A 16,525-nucleotide genomic window follows, 5' to 3' on the forward strand; every position below is an offset into this window, starting at 1 on the left:
CCAGTGTCCCTCTCACACCTGTTTCCAGGCCTTGAGCTCGGTCACAGCGGCCGGCGCTTGGAGCTGAGTCAGAAACCGCGGAGGCACGCAGCCCCGGGGGGGTTATGTCCTGTGTACTGTGGGGCAGTCCCGTCCCCAGCCTGTCCCTCACCGTCCTGGGAGCACTTTCATGCTGTGAAGATGCCGTCCCCGCCTTGGCGAGCTCGCCGCCTGGTGTTTCTCTTCTCCAGAAGTCTTTGATTTCTTGGGCTTCTGCTTTCGCCCAGACTCAACGGACTGCAGTGGAAAGCCCTGCGTCCCTCTCCTCTGGCCCCGGGCCTCTCATCCCTCCACCCCTGCTCCTGCCCTGGAGACGGGCTCTGACAACACCCCTGGAATAGTGCCATCAGAGAGCCTTCTTTAGGGAGAAAAGTGAAATGTGATGAGTAAAGTTTGGTAGGAAAAAGAAGGCCTATATGTGAAGGGATTCAGATAGCAGCCCCCCAACGGAAGAGCCAGCCAAGCCAACTTCACCCGGGGTCAAGTGTGGACTGGAGTCAGAGCCCCTCCTGACTCCCATTTGTAGGTGCAGTGAGAGGGCTCCAGAGACCCAGCTTCTCAATGAGCATCCCAGGGAGGACCTGATGCTCAGGCAAGACAGTGAGGCAAGGCGAGGTGGGGAGCTGGGCCCCAAGTGGGCGGCGTGGCCCACGGTGGGGACATGGTGGCCTTGCTGCAGTTGGAGTGGCACGTGCCCCACTCATTCCATGTCAGGTCCCTGGCAGGTGATCAGGCTTTCCCTCCCCCTCAGTCACCCCCCCCCCACCGCACCCCTGCCCTCCGCCAGCCCAGATATAAATATAAGAGCCTTTTCCATGGGCTGGTGCAGAAGGGCAAGCATTGGGCTTTATTTTAGGCCTGTGAAATTCCCTCCTTCATACCCAACAGGTGCATCGCCCCATTTAGATATTGGGGCCCAGAAATAGAACACAATTTACAATATAGCTTCCTTCAGGCATCTGGATGCTATCAAAAAAAAAAAAGAGCCCTCCTGTGAGGTGGCCGGACGCGAACACAAGTGAGGCTGCAGCTCTGGCCTCACCCGGCCTGAGGAGGGGCTGCCATGCAGCAGAGGGGCCTGGAAGACAGTGGGAAGGGAGGGTCAGCAGGGCCCCTACCGGGAGATGGAGGAAGTGAGGGACAGGCGCAGGCACGCGCTCAAGGGGGGGCCATATGTGGGGAGGGGATCCACATGGCCTGGGAGCAGTAAATCCATTAGTTAAAATCGACTGTTCCTTCGAGTCTTTATGGACTAGGGGAGAAGAGGATTCGACGCTTTCCTTAAGCTCAAGCACAGGGACCCACCAGGCATCTCTTAGCAAACCATGTGTTCTCACTAGCTGTTGGGGTGAATGGTGTCTCCCTCAATTCGTATGTTGAGGTCCTGACCCCATAGCTGTGAATGTGGCCTTATTGGGAAATAGGGTCTTTGCAGACGTAGTCAAGTCAAGACGAGATCCTTAGAGTGGGCCCCAACCCAAGATGACTGGTGTCCTTAGAAAAAGAGGAAATTTGGACCCGGAGAGACACGTACACAGGGAGACCCATGTGAAGATGGAGGCGGAGATGCGGGTGATGCTTCTACAAGCCGAGGAGCATCAGAGATGCCAGCAGACCAGCGGGAGCCGGGGGTGAGGCCTGGGGCAGACTCTCCCTTGGCCTCAGAAGGAACCAGCCCTGCCGGCACTGTGGTCTGGGCTTCTGGCCCCCAGACGGCGGAGAATGGACTTCTGTGGTGTGAGGCGCCCGGTCTGGGGGACTTTGTTACAGCCACCACGGCAAACTGATACATCACTAAATGGCACATTCCCAGCCTGCAGTTCACGCCGTCTGTCCCTCGAGGGACAGCTGATCCCTGTGGCGGAAGGCAGCGCTGTGGGCCCAGGAATGGGAGCCTGACTTCCTCAGAGAGTGTCCTCATTCCACCAGCTGATATGCAGGCTGGAGGAGGGGCTCTCCTAGGTGGTCTGTTTCATTAAGGTCACCCTTGGTCCAGAGTAGCCCAAGATCAATGTCGTTTCCTCTGGGATGTCTGCAAGACCCCTCCAATGGCCGTCATCAAACCAGCTACCCAGGGCCCTTCATCCCTGACGAATGTCAGACAGAATCTTCAGGTGGGGACCGCCAGGGCTGGGACTGCAGCCCCCGGGTAGCTGCAGAGTAAGGTCCCCTGTGCCCGGGTGCGGTCCTGGTGAAGTCTGGCATGTCCTTGCGCGTGGAGAGGAGGCTCAGCAGGGCTGGGCAGCTCAGGCCCGAGGGGCCTCTGCTGCTTGCCATGAGGCTGCCTCATTCTGTCCCTCGGCCGGGGCCAGAAGTGGAGCCGCCGACAGCAGGCCAGGCTCCCACAGGGACAAGCAGGTAGATGTCCCCTCCCAGTGTCAAGGACTCAGTCAGTCACCGTCAGACTCAGGCCGCCTTCCTCCTTCTGGGTGCCACCCTCCAGGGTCCAGCCAGAGACGGCTAAGACACACTGGCAAGAGGCAGGACCAGTCCAGCGGGTGACCGGCCCACGTCTAGGGGTGAGAAGAGTCCCCATACAAGAAGGGAATGCCGCCTCCAGGCAGGGCAGGATGCTGGGCCAGGTGCCTTACGGGCCGGCATCCGGGCCGGCTTGGAAAGGCGTGTGTGTCTAGGGCAGGTGCTGAAACAGCCCCTCAGCTGCAGTGCAGATGGCCGTAAGGATCCAGGAGAGGGGGTGCAGACACAGGACACACTCTGTCCTCTGAGACTTTGGGGAACAAGTGCCTGCCAGCAGACCCATGGCCTTGCCTCCGCCCTTGGTTCCCAGGCCCCTCACACCCCTCACCCCCAGCGTGAGTTCACGCCCCTCAGTTGTTCCTCCATGCTGCTTAATGCCGTTCCCATCCCCAGCCTGCCTCCGGCAAGCTTTGCTCCGATCCCACAACACTTCGCAGCTCGGGGCCCTTGCCCCAGTGTCCCCACTCTGTGGCTGGAAGGGCCCAAACTATCCAGGACTCCTGCTGCCCCTGGAAACTTCTCAGAGCTCGGCCTCCTCCCTAGACCAGGGGTTGGGCAAGACTCAGAACTTGAGAGGACAGCGGGCAGGGCTGTGGGCCTCCCAATGCCCCACGGTCCTGGGGGAGGCCTAGCTGCATCCTGACATGCCTAAATCCCCTACTGCTGCTGCATCTTCGGGACAGCCGGGTGAGGTGTGTGTGTGTGTGTGTGTGTGTGTGTGCATATGTGCGTGTGTGCACTCGTGACAGGAGACACCTGGGCCAGATCCCAGCAAAGGCACGTGGAGGTGAGCCTCGAGCTAGCCCTGCCCACGAAGGCTGGACCGTTCGATGTGCTCAGCACGAGTCAGAACTGTGGGTTTCGGGTTGTGAAGGGATCCAAAGGTGGCCCGGTTCATGAGCTTAGCAGTAGGAATTGTCCGCGCCGGCCCCCAGCTCCCGGCAGTCTTTCCCTCTTGGAAGAAGAGCATAGCAAACCAGAGCAAGCTGAAGAAGAGCGGCGGCTCTCGTGTGGATGGAGTCTTCCCGGGGAGAGAAGTGTCGTCCCTCTCAGGGGCAGGTGGCCGGGAGGGCTGCAGGAGCCCCGGCTCACGCTAACGCCCACCCTCGGGGCTGCTCCGGAAGCGGGTGGCGAGCAAGGAGAGGAGACACGCGGCCGAGCGGGAGGCCGGGCCCCTGCCCTCCCAGGATGACCAGCTCCTCTGGGTCCCCAGGCGGCATGGGGCTGCCAAGAGGGGCACCAGCCATCAGCTCTCGGGGTGCGGTCCTGTCCCTCCTACCTGCACCACGGCGCCTCTCAGGACCCGGGGCAGCAGCCCGACTCCGCGTGGCGCGCCAGGAGCGACATGCGGGAGAAGGTCTTGGCGCAGCTCTTGCATTGGTATTTCTTGGTGTCGGAGTGTGTCTGCAGGTGGGCCCGGAGGTTGGAGCGGTCGGCGAAGGCCCTGCTGCAGTGAGAGCAGGCATACGGCTTCTCCCCTGTGGGACGAAGAGGAGCCAGCTGAGCGACCATCGGGGTCCAGGCGCAACGGCCAGAACAGTACCATGGGAGGTGGCCCCAGGGCTCAGGGGTCCCTGTTTATCAATGAAGAACCCTGTCCTTCCCCCATGGGCCCTCACAGTGATTCCCATGCGTTGACCTTCACTGCGCCTCCCTGGGAGATGAGCGACGGGGGTAGGGGCCTCAGCACCTGCACCAGGAGGAAACACCAGGGCCGAGAGGCCACAGGTGACCGAGGTCAGACTGCCACACCTGCGCAGGACTGCAGCATCTGAAACCCTTCCTAGGAGGAGGGATCTAGCACATTCCTTTGCTGGACCCACCACAGTCGCTAGATCTTTCTCTGCTTCTGCCAGAGCCCTCCCAGGGCCCTTTGCGGCCCAGATCTGACCGGGAGAAGGACCGGCAGCCTTCTGGCAGCTGTTCCCGCCCCCTGAAGGCCAGTTTACTAAGAAGGCGGGCTGGAGGGATGGGCCCTCATCCTGGCACAGGAGGCAGCATCCAGGATCAGCTTCCGATCCTTGCAGCCTCCAGGCCACCTCCGATCAGGAGGACTAGAGATTTAGACAAAGTCCTTCTGTGGGGACCTTGGTCCCAGGATGACCCGGACAGATGTTGGAGTCAGGAGAGTCATCGGACCCCCTCTGCCATGTGGAGTGGCTTCTCGTCCTGCAGCCCTGTAGTCCTGACAGGGTCCAGCCTGCAGTCCCTGCAGGGCCCAGTGCTTCTGCGTCCCTGCTGCCCGACACCGGGGCCGGCCTCCTGCGGGGCCTCCCGGGCTCCAGACCAGGAGTCCTGAGTCCCTGACCTTGTGTGATGAGGCGCTCTGGGGACACTCTCAGTGAAGAGTCAAGGAAAACAAGATGGGATTTCCAGCCTGGAGAAAGGCTCCAGCACAACCCTCCTTCCCAGCCTCCACCCAGGTGTGACTCAGAAGATTCTAGCCACGGAGCCGAGACCTCAGGCTGAGGGAGGCGCGTTACAGAAAGTGCGTGTTGCAACTGCGGGCCTGCGGCCGAGACCAAAGTCTTCCTCCTGGGCCGTCTGTGCCCGTCTCTCACTCTCACGGTGTGCTCAGCCAAGACCCAGACTCCAGGCGGAGAGCTGGGTTGAGGTCCAGTTCAGAGCAGGCCACTTGTGCTCTTTCTAGGCAGAATTTTGTAATCGGCAGAACGAAAAGGCTGCCGCGCCCAGGCTCCTTCATCTCTGAGCTCCGCTCCCTCTGCCCACTCTGTCTCTGTCTTCTTCTCCCTCCACAGCTGCTCCTCTCCCCATCATTTTGCCCTCTGCTCTGCTGGCCGTCCTCCCACCCGTAGACAGGTTTGCTCCCAGATCCCAGCCGCCATCTCTGCCCTTCGGACAGGCTTGTGTGACCCCGTGCTCCTCGCCCCCAGGCCAGGCCTGTCTCGCTCCCTTCTCCTGCTGCTCTAGAATTCTAGAAGGCTGTGGAATGTGAGAAGTCAGACCCGACCGCAGCCCTGCACCTTCTGTACTTTGCTGGGTGTTATGGGTTGAATTGTGTCCCCCCAAAGAGATGCATTCACATCCTAACCCCCTACCTGTGAATGTGACCTTATTTGGAAATAGGGGCTTTGCAGATGTCATCAGGTTAAGATGAGGTCACAATGGAGTATGTGGACCCTGAATCCAATATGACTGGGTCCTTATAATAAGAGGGAAATCTGGACACAGGCACAGACAGGGAGGAGAGACCGTGTGAGAACGGAGGCAGAGGTTGGAGGGAGGCTGCCAAGAGCCACGGACACCTGGAGCCCCCAGGAGCTGGAAGAGGCGGGAAGGACCCTTCCTAGAGCTTCTGGAGGAAGCGTGGCCCTGCCCACACCTGGATTTCAGACTTTGAGCTCGAGGACTGGGAGAGAGAACATTTCTGTTTTGAGATCCTGGTTTGTGAACTTTGTGCCGGCCGCCCTAGGACACCGAGCCACGGGGAAGCAGAGGCTGGGTGACCATCCATCCTCTTGTTTATAAAATTAACCCCTCCCCTCTTCCAGCCCCCAGGTCCCACCCTGCCCCAACCAGATCCCTCTCGTGGACCCCTCACCGTCCCACCTGTGTGGGTCCGGATGTGGCCCTGCAGCAGCCAGGGCCTGGAGAAGGCCTTGCCGCAGAGGGTGCAGACGCAGGGCAGCGTGTGCGTGCGGACGTGCATCTTGAGAGCACCCGGGCTGGCGTATTCCTTGTCGCAGTACTTGCAGGTGAAGCAGCGCGGGGCCTGAACGTGGCAGTGCAGCTGCCGGTGCCTGGCCAGCCCGGCCGGCGTGTGGTAAGGCTTGAGGCAGTGGGAGCACTGGAAGCCCCCTGAGGGGCGGGGGCCCCGCTCAGCCCCCAGCAGTCTGTCTGGAGCCTGGTCCCCATGTGGGCCCAGGATCGGGGGCCACCGTGTGGGCAGAACCAGCAGCGGGGGAAGGTTGAGGTGGTTCAGGCTGTCTTTGAGGGGTACACTGGGGGCCCAGCCAGCCCGAGACTCTGCCCAGCTGACTTCCAGGGGGTCTGGCCCAGAGACCCCCCGAGCTTCCCTGTTCAGTGGGAGGGGCAGGGAGATGCGAGCGACGACAGAGGTGCAGTCCCAGGGCCGGGCGGGGCCAGCAGGCGTGGCAGGGGCTGCCTTGTCTGGGAGGAGTAGGGGCACCACAAGCCCCCCGCAGGCGGCGCAGGAGCCATCGGTTTCTGGAAGGTGAGGAGAGAGAACAAACGGTGGAGGCTGAGTCCCAGGCCTGCGCTTCCCGTCTAACTTCCTGATCTCATCTCCTGGGAGATTGCAAGACGGAAGATGCCAGACCATCTTCTGGGCCCACCACAGCTTGGCATGCGGGGAAAGGTCCAAGAAGAGGGAGGTGTTGGTGAGGGAAGTGACGACGACGGCTGCAGCCCGGAGACCACGGGGTCTAGAGGAGCAATCTCAGTTCCTCTTTAAAAACAAAGAAAGAGCAACATCTTACAGGATTCTAAAACAGCCGTCCTGGGGTCAAGGAAGGGCCCCTCACCACCAGGGCAGGGCACGCCCTGCCTCTGAGCCCCGACCCTCCTCAGGACCAGCTCGGGCGGCACCCTCCAGGCTCCCATGCAGTATTCATTCACAACACTTGGCAGCAGGCCACCGCGTGGAAAATAACTAATTAGGCTCCAGTCACCTCCTGATCACCCCTCGCCCATCATGACGTGGGTGCACTCGGCCCCCTGCCAACACTCCCGGCCAAGGCACGCTGTCCTGGGCGGTGTCACACTGCCTCCTGGATGGGCTTGCCCTCAGGCTGCTGCTCCCGCATTTGTGGGCCCGCATGCCCTGTGCTTGACCCAGAGGAGAATGGCGGAAGCCCCCAAAGTGAACAGGTTAGCAGGTCAGAGTGAAATTCTGCATTTCCCCGAAGCCTGAGTCTCCACACAGCCGTGTCTTACCATAGATGTTGAAATAAATCTCTGGCTCCGTTTCTACCTCTGGGCCAAGGCTTAGGGCAGAGAAAGACAACCCAAGGAATGGGAGAAAACATTTGCGAATCATCTATCTGATAAGAAACTAGTATTCAGAATATATAAAGAACTCTTGCAACTCAACGATAAAAAAGACAAATAATACAATTTTTAAGTGGGCAAAGGATCCAAACAGACATTTCCCCAAAGAAGATATACTAATGGCCAATAAGTACAGGAAAAGATGCTCAACATCCTTAGCCATCAGGAAAGTGCAAACTAAAGCCACAATGAGATGCCATGTCACACCCACTAGGATGGCAACAATTAAAATTAGACAATTACAAGTGTTGTGAGGATGTAGAGAAATGGGAAAGTGGAAGGGTTCCCACCCTCCACTCTCCCCTAACCCCACCATCTTCCACCCCAGTTACAAAATCGGCAAGCCAGGTTTCTGTCCTCCCAGAAATGAGGGCAGGGCAGTGACAGGCTAGGAGACAAACCCTGTCCAGGAGGCCAGTGCCAACCCCAGAGGGAGGGCAGGGGAGAGGCAGCCACGCTGGGTGCTCCTGATCCCTCACTTCTGCTACCCCTTCCCCAGTCTTCCCCATAGCCTCTGGGTTGGCTCACTTTTTTATTCATTCTGTAGGTCAGATTCCTAGAAAAGACTTGTCGTCAGGGGTTCCCTAGGGAGGCCTAAAATGGCACTTATTTAAAAGGAGAGAGTGAGAGACCCCAGACCTAGCACCTCAGGTCTGTCCTGGGGTAACATCCTGGCAGAAAGGGTCACCGTGGCCACCCAGCTCTCCAAAAGCTAGAGCCACAGTGAGGAGGAAGAGGATTGGGGAGGGGAAAGTAGAGGGGGAGAGAGAGGGGGAGAGGGGAGCAGAGAGTGCTAACGGGCTATGAGGCTGTTCTTGACAAACCATCAATCCTGGGCCTTCCTCAGCTGCTCAGACGTGCACATTCAGATGGTAAAGTGGGCTGCACTGTATGACTGGGCTCTAGGCAATGTTTTTTAAACTTTTAAAACTATAATCCATGTAAATTAAATTTTCCATCATGTATATTCACATATATGTATATATCTGAAACAAAAGTTTCCCTTACCATAAGCGCTGCACTCTGATGGCTTCTGTTCTAGTTTATTTTATAAAATTGCTGGTGGTGACATTGAGTTGAGGAGCCAGTCCCAGGAGGCGCCCCCTAGTGGCAGTGGCCTCTGTGTTGATCCTGGGACTCCCTCCCCACTCCGGATCTGAGTGCACTAAAGGCTCGCAAGGGGCACCTGGCCTCCTCAGTGTCCCTCCTGTCCACTCCCTCTGAGTCACTGAGAAGTCCCCCAAAGGGTCTCTGCCCCAAGAAGCTGCTGAGCTGGGGGAATGGCGCTGACCATCTAGAGAGGCCTTTGTCCCAGGGACTTCTCATGTCCCTGTGCCTAGCAGGGAATGCAAAAGAGTGGCGAACGCTGGGTCCTGGAGGCTCATCTCCCCACTGTGCCACCGGGGGAGGACTGCAGCTGCTCAGCCCATCTGCCCCGGGCAACCCCCACTGGGGTGAGGAGAGGCAGAAGGGAAGGAGGCCCACAGGAGGGGTGAGAAGGCGTTGGGGGGCCCAGAGGAACGCTGGACGAGCTGAACCACTCTTCCCCTCCCCTCCGCTCACCACCCTAGCCAGGATGCTCTGGGGGAGCCCTCAGACGGCAGCCCTAGGTCGCCCTCCGTCTCTCTCCTCACCATCTGTGGGGGCATTCCCAAATCTCCTCCACCAGGAAGGCGGCTCGGGGATCCCCTTGGCTGGGATGGGGGCGCGAGGCCACAGGGGGAGAGCCCCCGAGTGACTGGGGGCCTGGAAACTTCTCTAAGTGGGGAGAGAATCCCCACCCGCTCTGCCCGACGAGCAAGTGGTTCCTGAAGTGGAAGAGGTGCCCGCGGGCTACCTACTCACCTCCAGCCCCAGGGTCTTGGCCGCCACCGCCATGCTGGCGAGCTGACTCCTCTCCTTCCACCTGGGACAGGTGTCCCAGTTCCCGGGGCCGCCCCTCCCGCCCGCCCCGCGGGAGCCCGAGCCCTGGGCGTGGCCTGGGGAGCGGGCATCCCCTACCTCTCTGGGTCTCCAGCCGCCCGTAGTTGGGGACCCTGTGGCCGAGGTGCGTTTTCACCAGGAAGGAGCGCGGCATGCTGCCCTCGCGGCGCGGTCCCACTGCGTCCGCCGGGCGCCCGCGGGCCGCGGCCGGCAGGTGCCGGGAGGGCCAGGTTCATTAGCATAGCGCCCCGCCTCGGCCAACCAGCGCGCGGCGCTGCCGGGGCGGGGCCGCGGGGCGGGGCTTCGGGCCACGCCCAGGACAGGTGCGCGGCCGCGGGGGAGGGAGCGCGTGGCCGCCAGGTCCTCCCCACGGGACTTCGCTGGCGCGCGCCGCGAGTCACACCGACCCCTGGGACCTGGCGCACCCACCCACCGTGGACTAAAGGGCGGAGGTCAGGGCTGGTGGAAGCCGAGCCGGGCTGCCGTCCACACGGCGCGGGAGCGTGCGCCGAGCCCAGACTGAGAGAACCCTCCGGTCCGGCCGGGACACCCGCCCCACCTCCTGCGCAAACCCGCCTCGGTAGGATGGATGAGCGCGAGCCCAGAAGTCTAAAGCTGACGCTGCTGACCAGCCATGGTGGTGACCAGGGAATCAGCCAGCCTAGGAAGCAGTGGCCCTTTCCTGGTGGGATGAAGGCCCAGAGCGTTCCCTCCCTCTGGGGACAATGCTTTAGGAGCTGGCCCCAGGCGTCCAGGAAGCTCGTTTGGTTGGGAGAAGGAACACAGCCTCCAATTCTGGAACTCGAGGGGGTTCTCACATGCCATTATGGGAGGTTTAATCAAAGACGGCAAAGCGTGTGCACCTGCAACAGCCTAGTCTGTGACCTGGGTGGCCATGTCCCTCCTTCTGTGTCCTTTGGAATCCTTAGTGCCACAAAGAGCTGGGAAAGTCAGGTCTGGGTATCTGGTCCCTTTTGATGTGGACATTTCATGAGTTCAGGGATCAGATGGGGCCGTCTCTAGGTGGAGGGACACAGCCCCCACTAGCCCCCAAGAGCCCCTGGGCATTTCCACGGCTTCACAGCAGGCTTGACTTGCAGGGGGTGCCACATGACAGCCTGATGCTCTTTGCCAGCTGTGGGCTTGGGGGGGCAAGGTGGAGACGGCAGTGAGTCTGCAGAAGAACCTGTGGAGAGACAGTGCGGAGGAAGGGCCATGTCACACAGTGTCTTACGTTCCCACAGTTTTGCAAAGGACAAAACTGAGGCTCTAAGAGACTGTGGAATTGGGACCCAGGCCCACACTTCCAGCCTCACATGAGGTGTGTGTGCCCCTGTCTGTGGCTCAGTGAGGGAGCATGGAAGGACAGATGGTGCACTGCCGGGAGAAGGCGCGTGTCTCTTCTGTGGGCCGCGGCCTGGCACCACGCTGCCGAGAGTGTGGATTTCAGAGGACACGTGGCTGCCTTCTGCTTATTCACCTGTTCTGTGGCCTCGCAAGCTTCCTATTTATACCCTCTCTTCCTTCTCTCCCCCTCCTAGACATAGATAACACTTGCAAATACCTGGGCCAACCCTCCACCACACTGTCCTTCCTCACCCAGCCGCCCATCATGTGGCCGCTGGCCAAGGTGACTGCCTTAATCCCCAGAGAGATGCTCACGTGATTCAGGGAGGCCAAGCACTCGGGGGAGAGCCCGCCGATCCCATCCTGGAAACACCCCAGGGGTCCCAAGGGTCCTTGGAGCACCTTTGGGGTCAGGGCTGTGAATTCCTTTCCCAGGGCTGCCTTTCCCAGATGACCCTACAGGGGAGTTTGAGGTCCCTACTGACTCTCAGAACTGCCCTCCTGTGGTCACGCGGACTCACTGTCAGGCTGTGACTCACAGGGTCGTGTCCCGGCTGGACCTGAGGACAACCCACAGCGGAAAACCTCAGCGTCAGCCTTGTCCACGTCTCTGCAGCCCCAGAGGGGGGCTGTGGCTGTCCCCATCCGTTCTGCCCTGTGTCCTTCTGTCCTCAATTCGGCCGCTTTGCCTGGCGGTTAAGCCTCGTGCCCCACCGCCGTGGGAAACCCACTTCCCACCAGCTCCTAGAACTGCCTCTCTCTCAACCAGAGCAGACTCGTCGGGAACCAAGGTCCCCACTTTCCCTCAGAAACCACAGTGGGCTGCTTTTGACACCTAGGACCTTGGGGATGACAGCTTGCCCAGAACCAGGCTGCCAGATGGGGTGTGCTGTCCCAGAACCCAGGACAGATGGCTTCTCACACTGGGGGCACTAGCCATGGCAACAGCAGCCCCCTGTGTCAGTGTATAGAGCATTTATTGAGAGAGGTGGGTGTGGCTAGACGTCCTGATTTGGGGCAACCCCATGGCTGTCTAAGGCCATGGACTTGTGGAAACTTAGACTCAATGCTCCAGCTCCCAACATCCGACCAGTGTGTGCTTGGTCACCCCCAGTGAAGGGGAACTCATTACCACTTACAGCTGCTCATTCTATCTTGGGCCTGATTGTCAGAGGTGACACTGGTTCTTGAACTGGGGTTCAGTGGACACAGCCTGTGTGATATGGGGCTACTGACAGGAGACATTGTCCCTTCACACGCAGCTTGTAAGACAGGCCGTAGAGTTCTAGATACCTTAGGGCATGCCAGAGAAAGTGACGGATGCTGAGGAGGGGCTCCTGGGGGCTGGGGCAGAAGAGGTGAGGACTGAGCAGGGGGCCAAGCAGGGATGAACGGTGTGCATATGTGTGTCAGTATGTGTGCATGCATGTACGTGTGTGTGCAGGCCCATGTCCTGTATGATGTGCACACACAGCACACGCATGTGCGCAAGCATGTGCGCACGTGTATTTGTGTGTACATCCATGTGTTTTGCGTGCATGCGTATGTGAGGTCTCAGGAGCTGTTTTGCGTGACACAGAGGTCAGGCATGAGTGGGTGAACCCAGGGACTTGAGGGGAGGGGTCCACATCTCGGTGCCCAGCTCCGCGCCCTGCCACATCCTCTCAGAGCTTCTTCTCTGTCCACACAGTGAACCAGCCCCTCGTCCCCCAGAGGTTGTTTGAGAGACTGGAAGGGTCACGTGTAGGTGGTTCTCTGTCACAGAGAGGGGCTGAACATCCCCATCTTGTTGATCTGCCCTTCCCAGAGTGTCTGCACCTCAGCACACGGTCTCATGTGCACATGGTCAGTGTGCTGTGTTCTCTCACTCGGCCACCAGGGGGACGGAGACCAGCCAGGGGAGGCGTCTCGAACCTGTGCAGCAGCCTCCATCCGAAGAGCCTGAGTCCTGCCCAGGAGCATGCCCAGGACGCCAGGATGCACCTCCCGGGCCCGGCCTCCTGTTGACACGCAGCCAGCCCTGGGGCAGGCTACCAGAAGCCACTGACTGCAGGACCTGGAGTCCCTTCCAGGCACGTCCTGAAGGAGCCAGCTGCGAGTCTGTTGGGTCCAAAGGTGCCTTCTCCACTGGCCTGGCCCGCCGGCCACCATGTTCAGCAGATGCCTCTGCGGGAGCCCAGTTGGTTCTGTCTCCGGGCTGGGTCAGGGCAGTGGGTCAAACTCTCGAGGGGGCCCTCAGCGAGTCTGGCAGCAGCCGGTGGCTCCAGCACCCTCCAGAAACCCATGAGGCGGCTGAGAGCAGCCCTAAGGAGAGCTGCAGCTCCCAGCTCCCACCCCTTGGGGGCGGGTGGTCTTCCTTTCCAGGTGGCACCTTGCTGGAGCTCACGCCTAGCTGGCCCCAAAGAGAAGCGACTGCCCGGCTCCCGCGTCTCAGCGTGAACTGACAACAAGCTGAGGGCAGCGCTAGGGTCGACTCATGTCTCCTGAAGAGACGCTGCAGCCCTTACCCCTGCACCTGTGCTTGTGACCTTACCTGGAAACAGGGTCTTCGCAGGTGCAGTAAAGATGAAGTCATTGGGGTGGGCTCCAGACCAAGGACTGGTGCTCTCATAAAGGGGAAATTTGGACACAGACACACCCAGAGGGAAGATGACGTGAAGACACAGGGAGAACGTCTCGTGAGCCGACGGGTCAGAGTGGTGCAGCTACGAGCCGAGGAGCACCCGGGGCTGACGAGGAGCAGAGGGGAACGGACAGATGCTCCCTCACAGCCCTCAGAAGGAACCAGCCCTGCCAACAACTAGATCTCAGACTTCCGGCCTCCAGACTGTGGCAGAATAAGTTTCTCTTGTTGAAGCCACACAGCTGTGGTACTTTGTTACAGCCGCCCCAGGACGCTCATGCAGACAGTGGCCTGGCCAAGAGGCTGCAGGCCTGGACTCGTCCTGATTTGCTGGGAGGGCCCAGCTGAAATGTGGCAGCTGTTGGTTCAAAAGGAGAACTAACCTCAGCCCTGCAAACCTGAGATGTGCTCAGTTTCTAGAAAGAGGCTGCATTGGTGCCGTTTGCAGCTCCCAATGCCCTCTTCTTGTGCCTGCCCGCCCCCCACCCCAGTGTTTCCAGAGGTTTGGTGTCATAGACTCCGCAAGGGAGGTGCAGGTCCACCTAGCAGCCTGGCCAGCGCCTGCCTCTTCTGCTCTTCCCTTGGAGAAGAGCCCAGACCGAGAGGGGCCAAGCGGCTGGCTGCACCTGCCATGGTCGGAGGAGCCAGGTCTGTTTTCAGCCGGCCAGCTGACTTTTTCCTTTGCTGAGGCCCAGGCTCCGGGTGCGACGCCAACCAGCTCACTGTGTGCTTCTGTTCGATCGTCTGAGAGTGCACCGTCAGAGATGCGCTCCTCGGGCTGGCTGTGCTAAGGCGCCTTTGGACCCTGCCTGTCCTTGTGAGTGAGGTTCAGGCTCCTCCCCCACCAGCATGTTTTGAGAGGGACTGAGGTGGGGAGCTTTGGTTTCTACCAGAGTCCTGGGAGGGAGTTCGGCGGCGTGGGGTGTCAGCACCGTGGGAGGATGGCCTCAGCAGCCTTTTCAGAGACGTCTAGGAGGGGCTGGCTCACCGGTGCCCCTGGGGCGTTGTGTCATGAGGACACACCCTCCCTCGAGTCGGATCCTGGGGCAGAGGCGTTTCCGGTTCCCCATAGATGCCTCGGGGCTTGTCTAGGTGCCCAGTAGGAGGAGCTGGCGCTGGGCCCAGCACAGGGTTTGGCCTATTTCCCCAGGGCTCGTGAGCCGAAATCAAGGGGGCCCTGTGTTAGATGACCTCCAAGAGATTAGGGGGCACGACTCTGCGTACCAGGCCCTTGACAGTTGCAGGCAAGCAGGGGGACTCACCATTGGTTTTGGCGCCAGGCACCTGTGCACTCTTGTGTTTCCCGAAAGGACTGGAGTCTTGCAAACCCCAGGCTGAGCCGAGCCCACCAGGAAGCCCCTCTGCAGTGGGTCTGCATGGCCTGGGCCCAGCCCCTCTGTGTCTGCCTGCTGTCGAGCGCTCCTGCAAGAGGGAAGGGCGAGATTTGCGGCCAGTTCTCAGGAGCCCCAGGGCTAATGAAGGAGCCCGGCCAGGGACAGGGGGCTCCATGCTCTGGGCATCCTGTCTTCAGGTAGGCTGGTCACCTGTCCCCTTCCTAACAGAGAAGGTCACAGGTACCCAGGGACCTGGAGGCACTTTCTAGACAGCAGGGTGCATGTGGACTCCCTGCGCCGTTATGTAACATGAGAGGAAGGGCATGGCGCCCAGTTGCAGACACCCCACGGCATAGGGGCCGGGGCCCAGTGGATGTAGGACTGTCTGGCTGTGTGCTGTGGAGATCAGCGGCCTGGGATTGTCGATCCTTGCTTATGTCAGGGTAGAGGGAGACCCTGGCTTCCAGGAACTCCCAGACTGAAGTGTGTGGGTCCACGAGTCTGAGCCGCATCAAGGTCCCTGTGCAGCCCAGACGGGTTTCTGGAGGGAACCCCGAAGAGGGGCTGGACTGGGCTGAGGCTGTGCCCCCGCTGTGACCTGGGCCTCCTCATGCTCGCTGGGGCAGTCCCACCGGCCTGGGTTTCAGACATTTTCCTCTACCTCGGATTTTATCCAAAGTGAAAGGGAGGATCTGCTGAGTTCCAGCTCGCACGTGTCCCCCACATGGTTCTAGGGCTCACTCTGATGCCCTCCCCTGGGCAGACTGTCCTGGACACTGAGTCACCCTGTGTCCCGTGTCCCCCATGTTGCCCCGTGTGTCTGTGTGGCCCCGTCTGGCCTGGGCCTGCAGTGGCAGGGACAAGACGGAGGCCATGGCTGGATGCTGTCCTGTGGCTCTTGGCCCTGCGGTCACGCTGAGGGGCCTGGAGGGGACTAAGGTCCTCAGGGGCCCTCGGTGGAGGCCTGTCGGTGTCAGAGGACTCTAAGATGCGCCTGGCTCCTCCTTCCTCCTCCCAGCGCCCCCCCACGGTGAGGAGCCCTCAGCAACGTAGTGGGTGCCGAGGCCTCCACAGGGTGAGACTCAGGGGACAGTCACCCCGGCGTCCACTCCCCGAGGGCAGGCGGTGAGTAAGGGGTGCTGGTGAGGTCGGGACCTGCTGAGACGGCCCTGAAGCAGCCTCCAGGGCTTCCTGGCGCCGAGGGTCATGACCGCTGCGAAGCTGCCTGGGCGTGTGAGAGCAGCACCCGTCCTGCTCCCCTGGGAGGTGTGGACGGGCCTGGCTGGTGGCCAGGTGGGGGCACAGTTGCTGACAGCAGCCCTGTTCTCAGGGCTGAGGGCTCGGGGCCTAACTAGTGACGGGGCACAGGCCCACGTGGGCGGCCCAGAACCAAAGCTGCTGCATGTTCCACGCAGGATGTGCTGGCAGCTTTAGGGAAGAAGCAACAAGGGTCCTGCACCAGAGGATGTACAGCTGGCCCTGGAGAGGCCAGTGCTTAGGACTGCCGGGCGCGCTGGGAGGCTCATGAGGGGACGAAGGCGCCGAGTTGGAGAGTGGAGAGGAGATGGGGGCAGCACAGAGGGAGGGAGAAGCATCCGCACCTGGCGTCCAGTGCCCAGCTGGTCCCAGCACTGTCCAAACTGGCACCGGGTCCCCTGGGTGACTGGCCAGGGCCATCCTGAGGCTCCCCCCGGTGCTGACAGACCCTGGTCCCTCACCCCCGTCAATGAGGCCCTGGGGATGTGGCCTT

At 60.6% G+C, this 16,525-nt stretch overlaps 1 protein-coding gene across 4 annotated transcripts; it reads right to left on the reverse strand.

Moving 5' to 3' along the window:
• Window positions 1–860: 860 nt before the first annotated feature.
• Window positions 861–9,998, reverse strand: SNAI3 (snail family transcriptional repressor 3). Of its 4 annotated transcripts, none has more exons than XM_023637481.2 (3): window positions 9,550–9,998; window positions 6,088–6,946; window positions 861–3,995 (listed from the first exon to the last, which is right to left on the reverse strand). In XM_023637481.2, the coding sequence occupies exons 2-3, from the start codon at window positions 6,818–6,820 to the stop codon at window positions 3,814–3,816; spliced, it is 915 nt and encodes a 304-aa protein (XP_023493249.1). In that variant the 5' UTR covers window positions 6,821–6,946; window positions 9,550–9,998; the 3' UTR covers window positions 861–3,813. The 4 variants fall into 4 exon arrangements, with proteins under 4 accessions (XP_023493249.1, XP_023493251.1, XP_070119251.1 ...); XM_023637483.2 differs by having other exon boundaries at window positions 6,088–6,705; window positions 9,550–9,713; XM_070263150.1 differs by having other exon boundaries at window positions 6,088–6,705; window positions 9,394–9,685.
• Between the last annotated feature and the right edge of the window lie 6,527 nt (window positions 9,999–16,525).

Source organism: Equus caballus, chromosome 3, assembly GCF_041296265.1.
Source record: "Equus caballus isolate H_3958 breed thoroughbred chromosome 3, TB-T2T, whole genome shotgun sequence".
NCBI lineage: Eukaryota > Metazoa > Chordata > Mammalia > Perissodactyla > Equidae > Equus > Equus caballus.

Coding starts and splice junctions, on each gene's coding strand:
- SNAI3 (XM_070263150.1), bottom strand. CDS start 9,625: ATGCCGCGCTCCTTCCTGGTGAAAACGCACCTCGGCCACAGGGTCCCC. Junction 6,706..9,393: donor CCAAGACCCTGGGGCTGGAG/GTGAGTAGGTAG, acceptor CTCACCTTCCAG/AAACCGATGGCTCCTGCGCC. Junction 3,996..6,087: donor CCACATCCGGACCCACACAG/GTGGGACGGTGA, acceptor TTCGTCCCACAG/GGGAGAAGCCGTATGCCTGC.